Below are 22,603 nucleotides of genomic sequence, written 5' to 3' on the forward strand. Positions count from 1 at the left end.
AAAGTGATGTCAGCCAATTTAAAAAAAAAAAAAAAAAAGTTTTGAAATCTAACTATCATGCAGATATGTGTAGACACAACTGTCCCGAACAAGTGAGCATGGAGCCTTAAAGCCCTAATTCTGGTAATTTCCCATAGAAGTTATGGAGACCATTACACTCACTATGAATGTAGGTAAATATATTATCCCAAAGTGCACTATACAGTATACCCCACATATAAAAAAGTATGTAGAAATGTATACTTGAGATGGTTTATACATTTTTCTAAAGTACGTATTCACAATTCTCAGTTTTTTCATTTTTCTTTGATAAAGTCCACCTCGGTTGAGAAGCTCAACTGACTGTTGAGATGACTGGAGTCTTTCCACCTTCCTCGCCTTCAGCCCCTTCAGCACCTGCATCCACCTGATTGAACTTACCAATCTTTTTCAAACTTTCTAATGCGGATTTGAAAGTGTCTGTCAGGCTCTGCTCCAGCAGCCACCCCTCGCTTTCACATTCGGGATCCTCAGGATTGGCGATGCTTTCCAGAGCCGTTTGCAAAAGACGCAAACCAACCATCACAGACACCTGCGTGGGATGCATTGGAAAAGGGCAATGAAATGCAGTAAACCCCTTCTGCACAGGTGCACAGCTGAATAGCTTCACCCTCTAGCACCATAGAAGTAATACTCAACCTGTAAGTTGACTCTTGAGCCCTGCTGGTGGTATATGAGCCTCTGCAGGTCTGAGCAGCAGCACTCCATTTTCTCTACCTGCATCTCAGGTGACTGTAGTGCAGTGCCAGGCATAGGAATGCTCTCTGACAGGCTCAAAAAGGCTGTGCAACCCAGAGCAGTGGTATGAGATTCCCCCAAGATTAAATGAATTGTCTGAACTCTCCCTTCTTTTGAGTAGCTAGGAGGAAGAAGAAAGTGGAGAGATTCCCTTGCCCCCAAAGGGTCAGAAGCAGGAGGCAGGATGGTGTAGCAAGGAGTGGGAGGAGGAGTAAAGATCCAAGGAGCAAGGTGAGGGAATGGGGCAGTAGAAAGGAGAAATTATGTTGCCTGGAATGAGAGAGGAACCACAAAATAACCACCAGGTGATGTCCTCTCATCCATGATTTCTGATATTTGGCTCACGGATGGTGGTGACATGGAATCTTGCTGAGGGAATACCCACAAAGTCAGGAAGCAGGTATTACAACATGTCAGGCTGCTGCATAATGGTGGTTTTTTGTGTGCCTCTGACTCAGCTTGTTGTAAAAGTGACTCTCCATCTCATCAGACACTGCTGCTCTGTGGAGTATAGCCTTTCTAAAGGCATTTGAATGGCAAGTCCCATATCTCTGCACTAGACCTTAAAACTTTGAGCAACATCAGCTTTAGTACCTTCAGTCTATTTTAACTAAACATAAATACTCATTTTCATGCTGACTTACTGTCTTTGGCACATATATTAATATGATCCAGGAGACTGTCCTGCACAAAAAACTGGTCATGAGGTCCAGTACCCTAGTGAGTTTAGTGTGTGGACCATCAGCTACTTCATTTGTAGTTCTGTTTTCTTTTTATATTTAAAAAGATAAAGGCAACACAAGAAGCAACACCAGTGTATTTGTCACTGTTTAAATCTGAAAAAAAAATTATTTGGGTAAAATATTTATCTGTTCCAGAAACCTGCATCATATATTTTCTATGGTATTAGGGTGGTTTAACAGCACTGACACTCACGGAGGAACCCATTAGGCCTCAACTCTGACTTCGGAGAATAAGATGCCGAAAGGGAACCTTTTGTTTTTAAGAGGTCTTCTGTCTCCTAACGCTGTTCTGAACTGCTCCACTTCCTGCTGTGCTGTATTTATGGAGAAGACTGAGCTGTCTGAGAGACACTAGGGAGAGGAAGGAAGCATAGCCTCTAGAAGAGGCAACTTTATGCGGCATAATAGAAGAGCAGGTAGGCTAAAAACAGGAAGAGAGCACAATAGGGTTAATTCAGAAAGAAGGTCTAGTCCACTTATTAACGATCTCGTGGCATTTGTTCGATAAGAGTAGAGTGTTAGCCCCATTATCCTGCTGAAATTCCAACCGCAGTAACTGCATTGTCTTCCTAAATTCCCCCTGCCGTTTCAACCCCATACCGTATTCCACATCACTTCTTATCCTAAACAGTTGTGTTGTGTTACTGTAGGCTGTTAACACATTAAATCCTAATAGCCATATTTCATTGAAATGATTGCGCTCTGGCTACAGCACAGTTCTGACTTAATTGATGGTGGTAAGCTACTTAGAGATTTTATGATGAAAGGAGTCATTAATGTGTAAATATTAGTATTCATTAAGAGACACTTTAACTAGAGATAGGGGCAAGTTGCAAAACTTCAATCCAAATTTATGTGATGGGAGTGATGCAGATCTGTGATTTGGTTCAGCCCCTTAGGATCAGTTGCAAAGTTCAGATCCAGATTTTGGACAACAATAAAGATTGGGGTGCCAAGATCTGGAGTGTCAGTAAGACTACGTCTGATTTTAACCATCCCTAACATCAGGGTTATGGTCAAACACTGTCTCTAGATCCCTAGTTAAATAAGACTACTTTTAGTTACCCCTCAATTCCATCCTATAAATGCTGCAGGCAATTTTGTCTTCTCTTATTCAAGAACAGAAAGGGGAAAAAAATCTAACACAGACTTCCCCAGCTACTCCATGCATCTCCCCAACGGCAGCTGGAAAGAAAGTTGGCTATGTACTATCGAGTACCTTTCATCTCCTCTTTAGAATGGGATCATACAACAAAAAAGACAGATGTCATTGTCTGCTACAAATGCTTCCAGAACCTGCTCCTGGAAAGCACTGAGTATTTTCTCATGAATTCACAAAATAAAAACTTTAGCAACTGACACCATTTTATACCAAGATCAAAGTGAACGTTAATTTACACAAATAACTCAGACATTAACTGATTTCTGTCAATCTTGAGGTCAATCGTTCCAATTTTGGACCCAATCCTGCCACCCTTACTCATGAAATTAGTGCCATTCCCATCAATGATTTACTGCTGTGAAAAGGTTTACAAGAGTGGACCCAAAATGTGGTCTTCATATAAGTGTACAGCAAGTAATATTCACTGTGCTACTCCATTGCTCATGAGCAGAAGCTCTTTTATGGCTGGCTCATAAGCGTTCCCACCATGTTATAGTGCATGTAGTTCTCAACTGCTCTGAATTGTTTTGATATGGTTTTGGCAGCTAGTGTAGCTGAAACAGCTTCAGACAAGGTTCCCTATTACATCCCACAATTTAAGACTCCCTTTTCTAACAAGGTCTCACTTTGTGGTTTTAAAACTCTGGTAATAAATTCTGAGCCCCAAAACAACACCTCTGATATGGACTGAGAGTGACTTACTAAAGAGCAATGCAATGTGCGTCTCCTCCAGTGGCTGAGCCCACCTTTTCCACCACAGTTCCAGCTTCTGACTGTCTCGGGAGCCGGTGGTTAATGGTTGAAAAGTGAACTTGTATGCCCTGTATGAGAGCACAGATCAATGATCTGTCTCTTGTTAAACTGAACTATTTGGTAAATTATCTACCATACAGAAGTTTTTGTATAGCACCCATTAATAGTATATCTAGGTGCTGAACAGAATGGTTAGTTCTTCAAGTGTTTCTGCATATTCCCACTTATGGGCTCTGTGTCACCATGTGGTGCCTTGTGTTAGAACCTTCTTTTAGCAACATCAGCTAGAATACTCTTGCACTCCCCACTCCTCTCTTCACTGTCACTCGTGCTCTAAAAGGAGGCATGTTTCCCCAGTTCCAAGATAGTCTTCATCTCCTGTTACAAAGAAGAGGCCAGAAGGTGTCATTTGCCTGTTCCCAAAACATCCTATCCTTCCTCCCCCTACTACGCCTATGAGGTCCCCACAAAGCTGGATCTCCATACATCTCTCTGGATCCATTGTTATCCCCAGTGCATTCTATCTCTGATCCAGAACAGGATCCTTACCAGGAGGAAAACAGGGGAAGAACGCAGAGATCTTTGGGTCATTTTGTATCACTTTTTGGTCAGCCTCCTGTAGGCATGTTCCCCCTATTCTAGCTGTTGGGGAGACTGGCAGTCCTGAGGCCAGTGGTCTTATTCAGGGCCACCTCAGGAATTTTCAGTTACCCTCCACATGGATGGAGAGATAATGTTTCATCTGTAAAGGATCCAGCAGTCCAGAAATCCTGGGATCTGACTCTTCCAGATCTGTTGACATTAGACAGTGATCCCTGAAATGCTGTCTGAGGAAGACAAGGAGGTGTAACCCCTCTCTTTAAACAAGAATATTTGGAAATGGACTAGGAACCTGGTTTATCACCTCTTCTCCTTCCAAAGATGCTACACAGTTCCATGATTTAGTGGATTGTATGAGGTCCACTTTAAATCTTTCTGCAATGCCTGTGGAATAAATTTCTCATCTGGTGTTTGATATCCTTGGTGCTACTTCGATACAGAATATCCCTACCAATTTTGGACGGTTTGCTACAGCTGGCTAAATCTGTGTGTACCATGCCTGCTCCTTGTCAAAATGTTTCTAGGAAAGATCACAGGTTGTATCAGATGCCCTTTGAAGGGTTTTCCTGCTTTCGTATGCACCCTAATTCACGGGTGGTGGCTGCTGCCAGAAAGAGGAGAAATCTGGACAACCACACTCGCCCCAACCAATCAATCTTTTCCCTTCCTTGCCAGCTGGGGGGGAAAGGTGTTCTTTTCATTGACGGTGAATTCTCAGGTGGTCATGGCTTGCTACCAATTCCACTGATGGCAGAAGCTCACATTGTTTTTACAAGACTTACCTGACAACAGAAGAAGGTTAGAAATGTAGCCAAGCATTCCATGGGGGGGTCTCTTTTGATGCTTCAGACTCTGCTGCCAGGGCATTGGTGTCTGCTGTGACCATGAGGAGGCATACTTGGTTTTTTTCATCCTCCCTAACTCTAGATACTAAGCGTAAGCTGGAGGAACTCTCCTTTGAAAACGGAGGATCTTTTCATTGATGAAAAGAAAAAAGGCCTGCTAGAAAAAACTAAAAGGACATGAGATAGATGGCCCAGTTTCCAGGTAGATTTCCTCTGTTATGAGGAGGCCTTCTGCTCCTTTCTGGTACTAGCGATAGTACTCCCCAGTCTTCGTCTTACTTTTCATCCACTTGGACATGTCAACAATACCAGCAGCCTTCCGCCTTCCAGAGTCAACATAGAAAAAGGTGTTTTGAAGCCAAAGTTTAAATCTAAACAACCTGCTTCCTCATTAGAGTCTTTGTGGCAGAACAAAAAGCGTCATTTTTGATGAGATGATCAGGAGTCAAGAAGCAGCAAATCAGGAACAACCAACCCCTTTCTCTGGAGACAGACTAGCTCTGCATTATCAATACATCAAGGCAAGTTACACAGGATTTATGAAAAAAGAAAAGGACTACTTGTGGCACCTTAGAGACTAAAAAATTTATTTGAGCATAAGCTCAAATAGGATTTATGGGTACTAGAGATTGTAGCTCTCCCCAAAAACTGCCTCTCCCCAATTCACCCTACCCTTCACTCTTCAGGGACCCCTCTCATGGGATTGTTGTTCTTGCAGAAGTAGATAAGTTGCTACACATAGGAACAGTTGAGGAGGTCCCCAAATGCCGGAGGAGTCAGGGCTTTTACTGCTGTTACTTTCCGGTGCAGAGAAATGATGTATCAGACAAAAACTCTAAACCTAAGGGACCTGAATAAGTACATTTGGAAGTTTTGGTTCCATAGTACCTTTTGCTGTCAGTCATGGATTGGTTTGTGACTCTTGATTTAAAGGATGCATATTTTCATATATCGATTTGTCACAATCATCGCAAGTACCTTCAATTTGTGCTGGATGAATGCCATTTTTAGTACAGGGTGCTCTCATTTGGTCTGTCCACATCACCTGAGTTTTTACAAAGTGCTTGTCTCTGGCATTGATTCACCTGAGAAATCTGGGTATTTTTGTTTACGTCTGTTTGGACAATTGTTTACTGAAGGCCAATGTGCGCAAAGACCAATTAAGCCTTATTGCTTGACAATCAATCTCTTTTCAGACCTCCAGGCTTCTTCTCAACTGTGCAAAGTAAATTCCTGTCCTACACAAAGGATTCTCTTTGTAGGGTCCATACTGGACTCTGTGGGAGGGAGAGCCTTCCTAGAAGAGGTCAGATTTCTCAAGACGAGCCATATCTATTAAAAATTCATAATGTTTCACTCATAGTAAAATTCTTTTGGGGTCTCTATGGGTCTGATGGCAGCCACTAATTATGTGACTTTATTTGCATGTCTGAGAATCAGACCTATGCAGCACTGGATGTCTCAGGTCTACAAACCAAGTTGGAACAGCCTTCATGTCGCACTATGCCCCAGAATGTCAGTCTCCCTCGGATAGGGGTCAGTCAGAGTGAATGTGCTCTGAGGTTCAATCCCTCGGATCCATCTCGGATCCAACTTCAGATGTGTCAAACAAGGATGGGGGGGATGCATTTGACAGTTCGAAGGCATTGTTCGAGGGCGCTCATATTGGGAGAGAGCCCTGCACATAAACAAGTTGGAATCGAGAGCTGTTCATCTGATCTGTCAGGTTGTTCCTTCCTCACCTACAGGGGAGGGTTGTACAGGTGGTGACAGACAATATATTGGTAAGGTATTACATCAACAAGCAGGTTGCTCATTCTGCTCTCCTGTGTGCAGAGTAGGTCTCTGGGATTGGTGTATCAGTCACTAAGGCTATCTTGTGGCCCTACATTTAGCTTGGAAAAACCAATGTAGTCACAGATCAACTCAGCAGAGACAGCTCTCAGATGCATGAATGGTCCCTAATGGATCAGTTGGTTCAGACTATATTCCCCAGCTGGGGTTGACCAGAGGTGGACCTATTTGCAACGAGGTCCCACAAAGTGTCACCTCTTCTGTTCCAGAATGGACAGGGACAGTCTATCCCTGTCAGATGCTTTTCTTCTGCACTGGGGAAAGGGTTTGATATTTGCCTCCCCACCCCTTCAATTGATCCAGTTAGTGAGAAAGCAACATCAGAGAAGGGCAAGGATGATTCTCATGTCCCTGGCTTGGACATGTCAACAATGGTTTACTGATCTTCTGAAACAGTCTGGCAGAGTCTTTATGAATCTTCTTCTGTTTCCAAGCTACTGTCTCAGCAGGAGAGCAAGATCTTTCACCTGGACCCACAGTCTCTTCACCTGATGGAGGGTGGTCAGACCTTGACTCTGCTCTTGAGCAGTCATGTTCTTTGTGCAGGACATGCTAATTAACTCTAGAAAATTATCTACTAGAAGCTGTTACTGCTTTAAAGTGGATCAAATTTCAGGCCTGGATGATGGGAAAACCTGATTCCCATGTATCTGCTTCTATTCTTTATGTCCTGGAATACTGAATGTACTTAAAATCTCAAGGGTTATCTAACACAGCATTAAAAGTTCACTGGGCATTCATCTCAGAGTATCACACTTTAGTTAACGGTAGATTGCTGTTTGTTGATTGGTCAAAAAGTTTATCAACTTTGTATTCCCCTCTTAGAGAGCCTGTCCCTTTTTGGGATCTCAATTTGGTGTTGGCCATGCTGATGAAATCACCCTTTGAACCCTTGGCTGAATGTTCTGCCTATTATTTATCTATCAAAACAGTTTTCATTATTGCTATCATGGTGGACAGGAGAGGGAGTGAATTGCATGTCCTAATGGTTGATCCGCCTTTCATTTCTTTTCGTAAGGCCCAGGTAGTTTTCAGATCTGATCCTAGATGCTTTCCTGAGGTTGTCTGATTTCAACATCCGACAATTAATTTGCCATTTTCCCTTAAACTGCATTCCAATCGGAGGAATCTATCCTACACACTTTGGATGCCAGAAAGGCCCTTTTTGACTACTAAGATAGAACTAAATTTTTTGTAAATCATCTAGATTGTTTGTCTTATGCTAAACACCATGTGGATTATACAGTTCCTTCACAGATCGATCATGTGTTGCTGACTATTACTAGCAAAAGTTCCTGCATCTACTTTGATTCCACTGCATTCCACTAGAGCTGTAGCTACTTCCTTTACTTCTCTTAGGCAGGTGCCAGTTGCTGAAATTTGCAGAGCTGCAAGCAGGACTGTGGTGCACTTTCACTAAACACTGTGCTTTGGACATGGCCTCCAGGGTGGATGCTGGATTTGGCAAGACAATGCTTCAGTCTATTGAATTAGGATCCTGTTCCCACCTCCAAGTTAGTTTCAAGTACTGGTTATCAGTCTATCCCATAAGTGGGACTATGCAGAGCCACTGGAAGAAATTAAGGTTACTTATTTGTAACTGGAGTTCATCAAGAGGGCTCTGCATATTCACACTTCTCTCACCCTTCCCCTCTCTGTCGGAGTCTTTGTTGTTGGGTGTCTCTAGCTTTGCGGTGGAAAGTGACAAGTGCGCTCCACCCCCTATATAGCCTTAGCCTCAGAATGTTGGTGATGCAGAGGGGAGGGGAATGAGATGCGAGACCCTTCTAGCAGTGTCACCAAGAATACGGTTCTACCGCAAAGTGACACACACCGTGCCCGTAAATGTGATTATGCAGAGCCCTCTCAACGTACTACACTTGCAAGAAACCTACCTTCATATCTCCATGCCAATGGAATGTTCACGTTATCGGCAAAATCAATGTGACTGGAGTAGAGTCTCAACTTCAAAAATACCCTTTTTGGTGCCTCACTGGTATGCATTTCAGCTGTAGATCCTTGGCTAATTACAGTCCATCAGAGAAGTAGCGATAGTTGTGGTCTGAAAGCTTCATTGGTTTCATTGATTGTCCATTGCCAAGAGGAGATCAGCAAACATTTGTGATAAATACTAGTTTTATTAGCACCTTTGATGTCATGAATAATGAAGCATTGTTGACTTGCTGCAGGATCTTGGGGGGATGCCTAAAGCCATCCCTTGACTGGTTTTCGTGTTCTTCCCTTTTTTAAAGTTCTGAATTGTTAATCACTTACTCTTTCATCTAGTCAACGTACATGTGGAGGTGGGGATGGTCTTGGCTGCAATGCCATCAGTATAATGACAACATTTAGCTTTAAATCTTCTTTAACTCCAATGGTGCGGGGTCTCTTCTTTCTCGCAGTGGTTGACTGAGCTAGAAGGCAGCTAGAAGCTGGCTGAGGATCAATTCAGATGAGATAGGTATGCTGGTGGGCAGGGGAAGTGTCACATGGATCTCATGATGGGCTAATGGTGACTGCTTGTTCTACTGAAGGAGTGAGCTCAACTTTAGTCAATGGGGTCATTTTAGACCTCTGACTTACCCCTACTCTTTTACCAATTGTATTGGAATAACAGACCTCCTTTCACTGCCATAGATGTCCTTTTCTGAGAGTCTTAGTTACCAGTTGAGCCTCTTCTGCTGGTAATCTTTAGTTTGCATTCCCTGAACAGTCCTTAGGTCTGGAAATTGTTCTCTGGACTGGTTAAAACAGGTAGGAAAAGTCACCAGAGTTTGCATTAGTTGACCTTCAGAGGTAAAGCCCATCTGTTTACCTGGGATTTATCCTGAAGCAGATTAGCCAGAAAGTGGTTTGAACTTTTTTTGTTACATTGAAGACGGTCAGTTATGTAGAGTCTAAATGTTCCCAGAGAATATGGCGTGTCACATGTTTTTATAAACAAACAGAGGAGCTTTAATACTTAACAATTTATTCACTCTTTGCTTCTAATGTTTCCCATAGAAGCTTGAAATGAAGTGGTCTTTACAGTATTTGCTAATGATTCTAAAGACAGATGGAGTCAATGCCTCTTTGCTCTTTATTCCTCTCTCTGCGTACCAGTATCACTGATACAATCGGAGGGAATACACACAGCTCTGAAAACATGGCATGGTGCTACTAGTTAAGTGCTGTTGCAGTGCAGCTAGTTTGAACTCTCACTGTTTCTGGGTACAAAGCAAAATCGGGAAGCTATGGTGGTGTTTTTATTTGGCTTCTCAGCTACCCCAGCGTAGATGAAAATTAAAATGAGAGAAATGTTTTTTGTAAAGGGAACTCGTGCCTCACCAATCTATTACAATTCTTTGAGGGTGTCAACAAACGTGGACAATTGATATAGTGTATGTGCACTTTCCAAAAGCCTTTGACAAGGTCCCTTCCCAACAGTTCTTAAGCAAACTAAACAGTCACAGGATAAGAGGGAAGGTCCTCTCATGGATCAGAAACTGGTTAAAAGACAGCAAATAAGGGTAGGAATATATGGTCCATTTTCCCCGTTGAAGAGAGGTAAATAGCAGAGTTCCCCATGGATCTATACTGTGTGACATTCATAAATGATCTGGAAAAGGGGGTGAACAGTGAGATGGCAAGATTTGCTGATAGAAACTTATTCAAGATAGTTAAGTCCAAAGCTGACTGTGAAGAGTTACAAAGGGATCTCATTTAACTGGGTGACAAAATGGCAGATGACATTCAATGTTAAGTGCAAAGTAATGCATATTGGAAAACATAATCCCAATTATACATACAAAATGATGGGGTCTAAATTAACTAAAATAAAAAAGGGGGATCTTGGAGTCACCGTGGTTAATTCTCTGAAAACATCTGCTCAATGTGCAGCAGCTTTACAATGTTAGGAACCATTAGAAAAGGTATAGATAAGACAAAACTATCCTAATGCCACTATATAAATCCATGGCATGCCCGCATCTTGAATACTGTTTGTAGTTCTGATTGCCCCATCTCAAAAAAGATATAGTAGAATTAGAAAAGGTGCAGAGAAGGGCAATGAAAATGATTAGGGGTATAGAACAGCTTACATAAGAGGGGAGAATAAAGAGATTGGCACTGTTCAGTTTAGAAGAGAGACATCTAAGGGAGGGGGATATGAGAGGTCTATAAAATTATGAATGGTGTGGAGAAAGTGAGTAGGGAAATGTTATTTATCCCTTCACATAACACAAGAACTTGGGGCACCCAATGAAGTTAATAGGCTGCACATTTAAAAAAACAAACAGACAAAAGTACTTCATACAACATGCAGCCAATCTGTGGAACTCATTGCTGTGGGATGTTCCAAAGGCCAAAACTGGTTCCGAAAGAATTAGATACATTCATGGAGGATAGGTCCATCAATGATTATTAGCCAAGTTGGTCAGAGATGCTACCACAGGCTTTGGGTATACTGAATCCTCTGACTTGCCAGAAGCTGGGACTGGATGACAGAGTATGGCTCACCCAATAATTGCCTGTTCTGTTCATTTCCTCTGAAGCATCTGGCATGGGCTACTGTCAGACGGGATACTGGGCTAGATGGACCATTGATTTGACCCAGCATGACTGTTCTTATTTAGAATTTGAAGGATAATTCCCTGTCTGATTTCAGTTTGTAGGTAGGCTGAATTCTCACCTAAGCCAAGGGGTCAGTGTTCCTTTAGTAATATTACCCAGTATAGAATAGTCTTCTCCTTATTTAATACTGACATGAATTTAAAGAAAGAACTGGAATATTATTGTATAAATTGGTGATTGCTTGTTTCCTAGATTGACTTCTTTCAAGGACCCCATGTAATGGTGGCCTTCCTTTTGCTAAGCAAGAAGATGATCATAAATGTGATTCTTCATCTGGTTAGACAGGAACTGAGTTCTTCCATAGCATCCTGTTCTTGGTAGCAGAGGGAGCTCAAGACCCAAATCTGGATCCCCTGCTCTGACACTACAACATTAGGCCAACTACATATGAGGTGTCCCATCTTACAACAATAAATATAGCTCAGTATTGCCATTGCTCATGGTTGTATTATGAGTCTCACGCTGTTTGGTGTTTTTCAGGAGCCCCAGTTCCTGGCATCCTCTGATTGTACGAAAAATCACACCTTTCATTTAAAAAATGAAAGAAAAAAATTCCACTTTTTATTCCTACAGAGAAAAACTTGAAAATGTGACCTGGCTGCACCCTGAAGGTCTGGAAACTAAAAAGCAAATAATTTTTTTTTCATTTAATGATTTCTGTCGATTTCAATATTTCTGGGGCCTGATTCTTGATTTAATTTACATTTGATTAGCATTACCATATGGTCTGCTCCTCCATTCTGTAATTCATTGCCTTTTTTCAAATATATCAGTACAAATAAGAAATGTATTTCCACTCCTCTGTTTGTAATGTCTCTTGGTTTTGATTTTCCATAAAGATGCTGGTTGATTTCCCCCCATATTGTATGTTTTTACAAGAAGCATCAATATCAGCCATGGGTGGGGATTGTTCATTTTTTTAAAAAAAACAAACGCTGCTTTTCCTTTGGGTATGCAATGATTTGTAGATGTAGGGAGGAAATTGAAAGTTTCAGTTGTATTTGCCAATAAAAAGCAAATTTATCCTTTTAGAGAGGAAGTAAAATATATGCAGACAGCACACCACCACTTTATATTAGGGCTGTAATAAGTTTTTGATTTGTATTTATTTAAACTTAAAGTAACTCTGCATCAGAATGAAATATTTAAAATGGCTGCTCACTACTGGCAGCAGCCATTTTAGGTATACTGCAAAGTAAGCTTCCGCATATTTCCCAACCTGAACGGCACCCTTCCCTGCTGACCTGGCTCCCTCCTGCTATCCTGGCAGGCTCCCTACCCACTCCCTCATACCAACTCAGCCAGTTCCAAGCCATGCTCGGACTCCATTCACATTCAGTATTCACTAACTACCATAGCCAGTTAACTGGCATTCACCCAAATGCAGAAAATGTCTTCCTCGCACTGTACAGAGTGTAGCATAAAAACAAAACTCCACTACCAGGAATGGTGTCCAGTAATAATTGCAATGTGCTGTTTTTAGACAATAATACATACTGTGATTTTTAGAAACAGAGTGGAAATGAATTCCTGTTCTATATTTAGTCAGTTCAACTAACCTATCATTTGTGCTCAAGTAGTTTGATAGACTCAAACTATCAGGAGGCCTAAACAAAAATCCTGGATCTGAACACCACTGAACCTTCTGGTGTTTGGACTCTGAACCTGGCTCCAGATCCAAATGTTAGGGATGGCTTGATCTCTTCACTGAATTTTACTTTCACTTTCTGCTCCAAAAGACACTAGCCTTTTTTGACTTATGGGTTTAATATTTTTTTTTACTCTCAGTTGTCTGTGACTCTCTCTCTCTCTCTCTTTCATTATTTTCTCCTAAAACTGTATTTTGTATTGAAACAGAAATGAAATCTGCTACCTTTTTTTTTTCTGACTATTTGTGCACTAGCATCTTCCATGATATCTCCGTACAACTCTGGGAAGAGGGGCTGGTATTATAAATTAACCTGTTCCTCTGTTAGCTGTCTAATTCTGATGCACAGCACAAAATATTGTAGGCCACAAAACAAGCATTAGCTATTGTTTTAGATTTGCCATCCATAGATTGGTGGATTATTTATTTTAAATAGCTATTTTAAATAAGTAGTACATTTTTCAATGGATAACACCACCGACTGTTTCTACAATCACCGTTCTAATCAAACAGACATAGGTGGAGAAACTGCCATGTCAGCATGTTACCTCAAAAAGCCAGACAAAGAGGACACCACCACCCATGGAGCTCATCATACTGCTGTAGTAGAGCAGAAGTGCCTCCCTGCAGCCGCGGTTCCACAGGTTGAGCTCCTCTGTTTGGTAGTCATAGCTGTAGTGAGCCGAGTTGTTAGTGACTTGGTACTGGATGCAGGGTCTTGGGGAACTAGGATTGCAGCAACTGAAGGGAACTCCGTCAACCAAGTACCTTCCATCCACATTGCTTTTAATTCGACTATGAATGGGCAAAGGGCAGAAGAAAGTGTAAATACATAGATAATATTCAGCTGAGTGAGAATTTTAATACATGAGAAAGGGGAAACCAAAGGCAAAATAATTTCTCAAGTGTTTTTTGATCATGCACTTTCTAAAGATCCTGCCTGTGTCCTCCATATATACACTCATGTACACTTACCATGAAAAGCCTGAACCTGCTTTTCCTCTCTATAGACCTAGGCATCATCTTTGTTGAAATAGCAACATTCCATTTCCAATAATATGGGAAATTAAACGATGTTAAAGACAGAGGTAAATTTCATGAGAGGTAATCGGAGAGGATTACTGCCATCCATGGCCATGGATAAAGAGCTACCCCAGTCACTGGGGCTGTCGTACCCAACACCACCACTAATCCATCATCTTTTCTTTGACAATAGCCAATATCAGGGTATAATAATTAACTTTAGTGAAAGTCACCCAGGATTTAAAATAAGTGTGCTTTAGCAATGATACGTACAAGGGTGTTTGAAGTCTGTGCAGGAACTATTGACCTGTTGTACTCCATTTTCGAATTCAGCACTCAATAAAATAACCATTTCATCTAATTATTTGTGCCTTAGTGTATCCAGCTAGATATTTATAAAGCACCCAATCACTGTAAATATTTGTGCCTGTTTCCACCAAAAATTGAGAAGGGCAAAATACTTCGATGGCTGGAGCTCCAGCAAATATCCCCAGCTTATCTAACACCTTTACTTCTGGTGCCCATGTGAAACAGACTCTGACATGCGAAGTGTGTAAAAACCTTTTGGGAAATTTTAAAACCCTGAAGTCTCCTCCTCGACCACCTGTAACTGCCACTGAAGGCTATATTTTCAAAGCTGTGCTCCATGAGGGTGACCGCAAAGTAAGTAAGTGTGTGTGTGTGTGTGTGTGTGTGTGTGTGTGTGTGTGTGTGAACTGACAGCCAAATGGGTAGCAGCGTGCACAAATGAATGGTTTTGTAGGTGTAAAGCTTTGAAACCATAGTCTAAATGTCTCTGAATACCAAACAGAATCCAGTTCTGAATGTAGCATGCTTAGGTTTTGTTCTAACTCCCATTGACATGAACACCCAGAATTCCGTTCATTTCAGTAGACCATGAATCATGTTTAAAAAGAAAAATCAGATGCTGCAGGTGAAATCCTAGCACCACTGAAATCAATAGGAGATTTGCCATTGATGTCAGTGAGGCCTGGATTTCACCCTAGATACACATCCTGTGACTATACTGAGTCCTCTGCAATACACACAGTTCTGAATTAAAGATCAGAATTGGGCCAATAGCCTCAACCTGATGGGAAGCTGAATTTTTTAAAAAAAATTCATTCTACTTCCCACTTTAGTGTTGGGCAAATCTACAAGGAAATTGCCAGGAATCTCATATTCCTGAGCAAGACCCTATTTTTTAAATACAATATAATCCTGTTTTCTCCCAGTGATTTGCCCTTCTGTTGTTGATGGATTAAGTTACAGCTCACAAATCTTCAGATAATGCTAGCAGGGTGAACATCTCATTATGTTTTCAAGTAGTTATTTATATCTAAGGATGTTTTCCGCAACTCAAAGTGCTTCCACGTTAAGCAACAAATAAAAATGTATTTGTTATTATGTCACAGATCAAAATGATACAAAATAATAGTTGAGTGTGTCTTCAAGATTTTAAAAAGCAGCCAAAATAGCAAGGATCTGACTTGGTGCATGTGAGAATATTTTTTTTTTAAATCATTTCAGTCATTTAAAAGTTGCATAAATCATTTTCAAAAATGCCTTAAGCTAGAAAGTAGTCTTTGTGCATAAGTAAAACATTATAAATTGATAACATTTCAATCAAAATTCATAGGCCACTGTTCTTAAATATTTAACTTGGTAAAGAGGTTGCTGGGTATTCACACTGACATCTTATTTTAATAAAACAAGTTAATTTGTTTGGACTTTTTTTTTTTTTATAAAGAGTGGAATTTATTTGCCTGAATTGATCTGGAGATTAAGACCTTCCTATACACTGACCTCCAAGCCATTAAGGTGTTTCTGGTCAATAATCCATTCCACTTTCTATGAAATACAGAAGCCATATGAGGTCAACAGGAACTTAATAACAGTGTGTCATATACGTTCACCAAGATCTCAAGGACATATTTATTTTATAAAAGAAAAACCGCAAACAACATTAAGGGCTGGTTGATTTTAGTTTTCATTCATTCTGAAGCATCAGCAAAGTCTGAAGTAAATTAATAAAAGGAAAAAAAACCACTACACCATTATGGCTATTGCTGTGTCCTCATTTCAGATTCTTGGAGTGATCTCATGTAACTTTTACCAAAATTCAGTGGACCTATGACAGTTTACTCCAGTTGAAGGTTTGCCCCCCTGTACCAGAGCTGTAGCCATTGAAGTGCAGCACTGGGAACCCCAGAGAACTGTGTTCTAATCCTGGCTCTGCCAATGATTCATCAGGTATCCTTTGGCAAGTCACTTAACATCTGTTTCAGTTTCCATAACTGTAAGTAAGGATTATTCTTCCCAATTTATCCACCCTTCTCATAGGAATGGTGTGAAGGTAAACTCACTAAGGTTTGTAAAAACAGTTTAAACACTTAGCTGAATAAAGTTTGAGGATTATTTAATCTTATTCTCTCCTCCAGTCATAAGGATTTATAGGCTTCATTTTCTGTGCATCAAGAAAATTTGAGTACCTTCAGTCTGATATTCTCACTTTTGTTTTGTCAGATACAACATGATACTCATAGGTTTTATATTTTAAAAGAATTACAGATAATGTTGACTGTTATGTTCTGTTACCTATTTCATGAAGAATACAGTAGATTTATTCTTTGTATTTTCCCTTTAATTTCATATCATCTGAGGGTGGGGGCAATTTGTTCACATATTAAAGCACCCACACACAAAGCCGACTAGTTGTAAGTACTATACTAAAGAACAAACACAGAACCCCAAAGGTCAGACAACAGTTAATAGCACAGCATTGTAGAGAGAGTATAATAACCCATTAAGGGAGGTAAAAATTAAAATGCTGAAGGGATAAACAACCTTGCAGTTTTGATTTAAAAAAAAACTGAATCAATAGTAAAGGAAAGAATATACTTCAGCTGGCTTTCATAAAGATGAAGTAGTGATACAATGCCAGAGTCTAACAATTCCAACAGTTCTGCAAGACAAGGTCCTTTTTAACAGTAAGTCAATGTTATTCAATGGAAATTCTCTTCAGAACAGGTAGAGTTTAATACTTTGTTATTTATGTACTCTATTTTTGGAGAAGGCAGGGAAATGCTCTATGCAACTGGGTTTATGACGTGGAAGAGCTGAAATATACATAGGCTTGGAAGTATTATATTTGTATCAATAAAATGTCAGTAAACATTGATTTCACTATACACATACCCACTGACAAAGAAATATTTTCATCTATAATAATCAAAATGTACAAATAAGTAAAGTAAAAAATGCTGCCTGAGACCCATGTTAGAGTTTGATTTAAGGATATTTATTTTGTATATTTTGACATGTGATGTTGACAACTTTTTGAACAAACATCTGTCATTAAATAATTATTGTCTGACACCTCCACATAATTTTCTGCAGCTGTGAAAATTTAACTTTTTAAAAATGTTTAAATCTACTATTTTGTGCAACTGTGAAAATTTAAAACCAATAAAAATGCTTAAAAATAAACAATCAATATCAAAAAGATAAATAAAAAGTAAGTTCTTCCAAGCCTAAATATACAAAAGGAAAGCCTGTTGAATGGCAAATAAAACGTTAGATGTTTTTTATATGGTCCTTTAATATTTAAGGCTACATAAGAAGAGGATAATAGCTCAGACTATTACATTTTTATGCCCCAGATAATGTGGGGTGAACTTGTCAGGAGATAGTCATCTGTTTGAGACCTTGGAATACTAGTCTCCTGATTTAAAATATAAATGGAGAGAAAACCCATCCTAACCAAAAGTAGTATAATAACTCTGAACTTCCATCTCTGTTTCAATGTAGATTTTTTAGTGTGAGATAATATAAAATAAACCACATTAAACAACTTACTCTTTCACTTCTTTGGAGCCAAAATCCAGGTATCTGTTGCTGATCCACTGAATCTCAAACCAGTCTCTGAAACCATTGTTTCCACAGCATCTGAACTCAATTTGGAGCATGTCAATTGTCTTCTTCATGAAGCATCTTCCTGGGGTATCAGTGTCCCTATAGAACTTCATGCCATTCTTTAGCCCATATGCTAATGTCGTCTCCAGAGAGCCCCTCATGAGAAAGCAAGTCAGAGCAATGACAAAAATTAAGAAGTTAAAAAAGAAACATAACACCAGATAAGGTTTCAGCAAAGGCTTCCACTTTGCAAATTTAGTTGGATCTAGAGAATCATAGCAAATTTTGCCAGCAAAAGCGTTGAAGGCGCATGATAATATACCCATCAATATCAAAGAATTGGGCACAAAATGGCTTTCAGAATTGTCCATCACTTCACTTCGCTTCCGGAGCTCAATTTTGAGGAACAATCCCATGCTAAAAACAATGATTCCTGCAAATACTGAAAACCAGTTCATGAGCCATAGTCCCTGAGCTAGTTTTACCCTTTTCTTCTGGTTGAATTTAACTTTTAGTAGTGCCATCTTTGTAATACTGGATATTGAAAGATTCCACGGTATTGCTCCTTTTCTTGACTGTGAGCAAATTTAGAAAGAACTATTCAGGCCTTTAAAAAGGCTCTGCATGGCATACCTTTAAGTGAGCCATTTTTCAGTCCTTCCATCTTGAGTTCCCTAACCTAGGATCCAAGCAAGCAAATAACAGACGTTTCAAATTAACAATTGCACATTAATAGAGATAATTTGCAAATAGCACTTACACCTATTTCTGGTGGTCACTTCCAAGCAAAAGAGAAACAGTCTCAAAATTTCAAACGAGTTGATCTGGATCTACAAGACGTCATTCTAATACCTTTAATCAGTTTGATCCAATTTAGAGAAATCTCTGCTAACAGATGAGCAGTGGAAATAATCCCCTCATTTTACTATTTAGTGGATTTGTGCCTTCATATGATAGGTTACATTGTACTAGAATGTCAAAGCCTGGAGATATAAAGAGATGCTTGTTACCAGATGAATATAGGTCCAAGATAAAAAGCTGGGTCAACAAAGAAAAGTATTTTGTATATGACAATCTGAGTTACTTGTACCTACAGCTAGAAACACCATTCTAGTACATAGGCTTCTCTGTTCACCCTACATGGCTTACATGTTTTGTTGTGGGAGCAATTAAGGGCATCATTTTCAGTAACCTAAAAATTTAAGCTTGTGCAAGCCCGGAAAGAAAGTAGACTATAACTAGCCCTGACAAGATAGAAAAAAGAACCATTAAATACACTCACTATATAAATCATAGCCTAAAATCCAGAAACATTTGTTTGAGTCATGAGCAGTTTATTGGTTAATCATGATGGGTCAAGGTATGGGAGAAAGATTTGTCAAGAAGGCATGAAAAATAATTGCCTTCAGTGGAGTTACACCAGCGATGAATTTGGCCAGATGATTAAGAAGGGAATCTCTGCTTCATCATCACTAGTTAATACATAAGAGATGCTATTTTAGTCCTTGAGACTCTCTACAGAACATTTTAAGACATACAGAATGGAATACTGGAATACAACCATTTTCATTTTGTGGATGAATTGTTAATACAGAGATTGAACAGAAAGGGAGGTGGCTCACAACAAGACATGCTTACATAACATCCTTCTGGCAACTACAGCACTCACTTACACCGAACAGCAGCATTAGGAATGTATGTATGTAGATTTAACTGCCTTTTACGCTATAAATAGACTTGGCAGAATTCAATTTTTATAATTTCAATGCATTTTAAGCATTTTTCTATTTTTATTAATTTAAATTTTCAGTTGTGGGAAATTATGGGGCATTAGACAATGAGAATTAGACAAAAATTATTTAATGACAGCCATTGAGGTTCAAAAAGTTAAAGGTTTATAACTGTTAAAACACAAATTGCCAACATCACATCAAAATATATTAAATAAAGAGTCTTCAATTAAACCCTAATAAGTTCTCAAGCAACATTTTTCTTACTTTCCCTATCTGTAAATTTCAATTACTATTTATAGAAATTTATACTGTACTGTATTTATACTGAAATACTGTAGTTTTTCATCAGTTTGTGTGTGTATGGTAAAATCAATGTTTACCAATAAAAGCTAATACATTCTAGCCTAGCTAATAAGGGCTTAATTCTTTTCAAAAAGAGTTAATAATAGAGTCTCCTTTTTCTCTCAGTTTCATTTTCCTCTCCATCTATTCTCATCATCTGGCTCGGAAACAAAAAAAGAAGAGAGACTAATTTGGAAACCTCTGCAATAAAGAAAAGTGGACTAAGCAAACGGGAAAGAAAAATGTAAAAATAATAGAAAGGAGAGTGCTCAGGTGTTAATGCAATGTATTAGACCAGGGATACTCAGATCTCAGTGGTTCAAGAGCCAGATTAGCTTTCAGCATTACCCAAAAGATCCACAATAGTGTGAATTCATTGTTTCATTTATTATAGTACTATGTAGTCATATTTAAACAGTATGACGGGAAATTTTATATATTATTCTCACAGCAAAATGACTGACCAAGTATTATTTTATCAACTACGGTTGGTTAATAACATAGAAAAAGCATCTTGATTGGTTAATATTTGAGGCACACAGGGTTTTAATATCCTGTGCTGCAGAGAGCTGCAGGAGACACATTAAAAAGCCACTTGCAGTTCAAGACTCTTAGGGTGAGTATCACTGTATTACAGCTTAGAAGAACCACACTAAAATAGACCTCTTCTACCTCTGCCCCTCTAAATGGTGGCCAAAAGAACAGGTAAACAGAACTGTGATGCTCCCAATTTCTGACGAGGAAAGCACAGATCATATGACTTATGTGCATCCTCTAGTGGCTGACAACAGGATGGCTAAAAAGAAAAACAGCGTAATGAGAAGGCTGTTCCAATCATCAGAGTGAGTCTCTTTAAAAAAAATTAAGTGTAAAATATAATAAGAACAAAACCACTCAAACCAGAAGCCTACATGTGAAGAGTCTGGCATTGTACAGTAAGACGGAAGTTATTCTGTTTCCATTTGAAAGCACAGGAAATCAGAGATTATCTCAAATTGTGAGGAGCGTTACATTAGTAATTTTAACTACTGCTAAATTATCCCAAGCTTTTTTAAAAACTAGAACGTTCCTTACAAACTGTAATGACCATTGCTTTGAAAAGGGGGAGTCTAGCGAGGCGGTGCGGCTCCCCGCTGCACCGGAGAGGGTCGAGCCCCTCTAGACACCAGAGTGGGCGGAGCCAGGAAGCTCTGAGCCCGCCCCTCAGAGGGACAGGCGGCGACCCGGAAGTATAAAGTTGGGCCCTCAGAGCTCACTAGAGGACCAGTTGCTGGGGAGGCCAGATGCAGCCAGCCTAGCCTGCGACTGGGAAAACCCTGCGGCCCCAGGTCCCCGCCAAGACTGGACTGGACTGGACTGGACTGGACTGGCCTGCCTTGCGCCCGCTCTCCAGGGGAGTTGCCGGACCTGCTGCTTGTCCACTGCCCCGAGGAACCATGGTGCTGGACCCCCCGGAGAACACCGCCGCGACCCAGGTACCAGGAGGAGGCGAGTTAGGAAGTAGCCTGGGGACAGCCGACCCTAGTCTGCTGTAACTCTGCCAGAACCCATGTCGGAGTGTTGTGGTCAGGATCCCCACTGACCCAGCAGCATGGCGTTGGCCGCTGCTAGGGCCCCGGGCTGGGACACAGTGGAGTGAGTGGGCCTGCGTCCCCCCCTGCCACCCAACTCGGGGTGGCAATCTCTCCCTCTTCCAGGTCCTCGGAGGCCTGGGCTAATTCACCCATGCTGTGTTGCTCGGCCCCTGCCTGAGGGCCTGAGCTACTGACTGTTTGTTGCCCCACCCTGTCCCTGGGTCTGCTAACACTGAAGTATTTGTTCATCATTTGAGAAGGAGCCAGAATTTACCAATGTACATTGCCAAAGAGCCACAGTAATATGTCAGCAGCCCACCATTAGTTTCCCCTGCCCCCTGTTCCCAGCGCCTCCCTCCCACTGGCAGCCCCGCCGATCAGTACCTCCCTTTCCCTCCCCCACCTCCCAATCAGCTGTTTTGTGGCATGTAGGAGGCTTGGGGGCAGGGAGCGAGGGCATGGCAAGCTCAGGGGAGGGGATGGGAAGGGATGGAATGGGGGCAGGGCCTGTGGTAGAGCTAGGGGCTGAGCAGTGAGCACCTCCCAGCACATTGGAAAGTTGGCGCCTGAAGCTCCAGCCCCGGAGTCGGTGCCTGTACGAGAAGCCGCATAGTAACTTCTGAAGAGCCACAAGTGGCTCTGGAGCCGCAGGTTGGCCACCCCTGGACTAGATAGATGATCTCCTGAGGTCTCTTCCAACTCTAATCTTCTATGATGTACAATGTCAGCAAATTAATACTGCTGTGAGCACCTTAACCTTAGATTTACATGCTTAAATTGTAACTTTGCAAACTTAACATTGTGGTAACATAGTTTTTATGTTTTAAGAAAATGGCAAAAAAAAAAAAAATTTTTTTTTTTAAATAGAACAAATGCTAGAGTCTGAGACAGCAGCAGCAAGAGCCATAGAGACCCTGGTAGTGTGAAGCTGTGACACAAAAAGCTTGCCGACAGAAAGACTGTGTCAGCATTATCTCAGGCTGGGAATCCCTCCAAGCTTGGAATCTCACTTCTTCAGTCTTT

The 22,603-nt window shown here is 40.6% G+C and overlaps 2 protein-coding genes across 3 annotated transcripts in view; one reads left to right on the forward strand and one right to left on the reverse strand.

The window, feature by feature from the left end:
• The window catches only part of UBR2 (ubiquitin protein ligase E3 component n-recognin 2), a 124,545-nt gene extending 112,282 nt beyond the window's left edge, over nucleotides 1–12,263 (forward strand). For both annotated transcript variants that reach the window (XR_006280278.1, XR_006280279.1), the window contains one exon: nucleotides 11,826–12,263. The gene's annotated coding sequence lies outside the window, so the exon portion shown is untranslated. The remainder of the gene's footprint in view (nucleotides 1–11,825) is intronic.
• Nucleotides 300–19,781, reverse strand: PRPH2 (peripherin 2). The gene is made up of 3 exons (XM_038396598.2): nucleotides 17,875–19,781; nucleotides 13,542–13,788; nucleotides 300–571 (listed from the first exon to the last, which is right to left on the reverse strand). The coding sequence occupies exons 1-3, from the start codon at nucleotides 18,453–18,455 to the stop codon at nucleotides 335–337; spliced, it is 1,065 nt and encodes a 354-aa protein (XP_038252526.1). The 5' UTR covers nucleotides 18,456–19,781; the 3' UTR covers nucleotides 300–334.
• Between the last annotated feature and the right edge of the window lie 2,822 nt (nucleotides 19,782–22,603).

This window comes from Dermochelys coriacea, chromosome 3 (assembly GCF_009764565.3).
Source record: "Dermochelys coriacea isolate rDerCor1 chromosome 3, rDerCor1.pri.v4, whole genome shotgun sequence".
Lineage (NCBI taxonomy): Eukaryota > Metazoa > Chordata > Testudines > Dermochelyidae > Dermochelys > Dermochelys coriacea.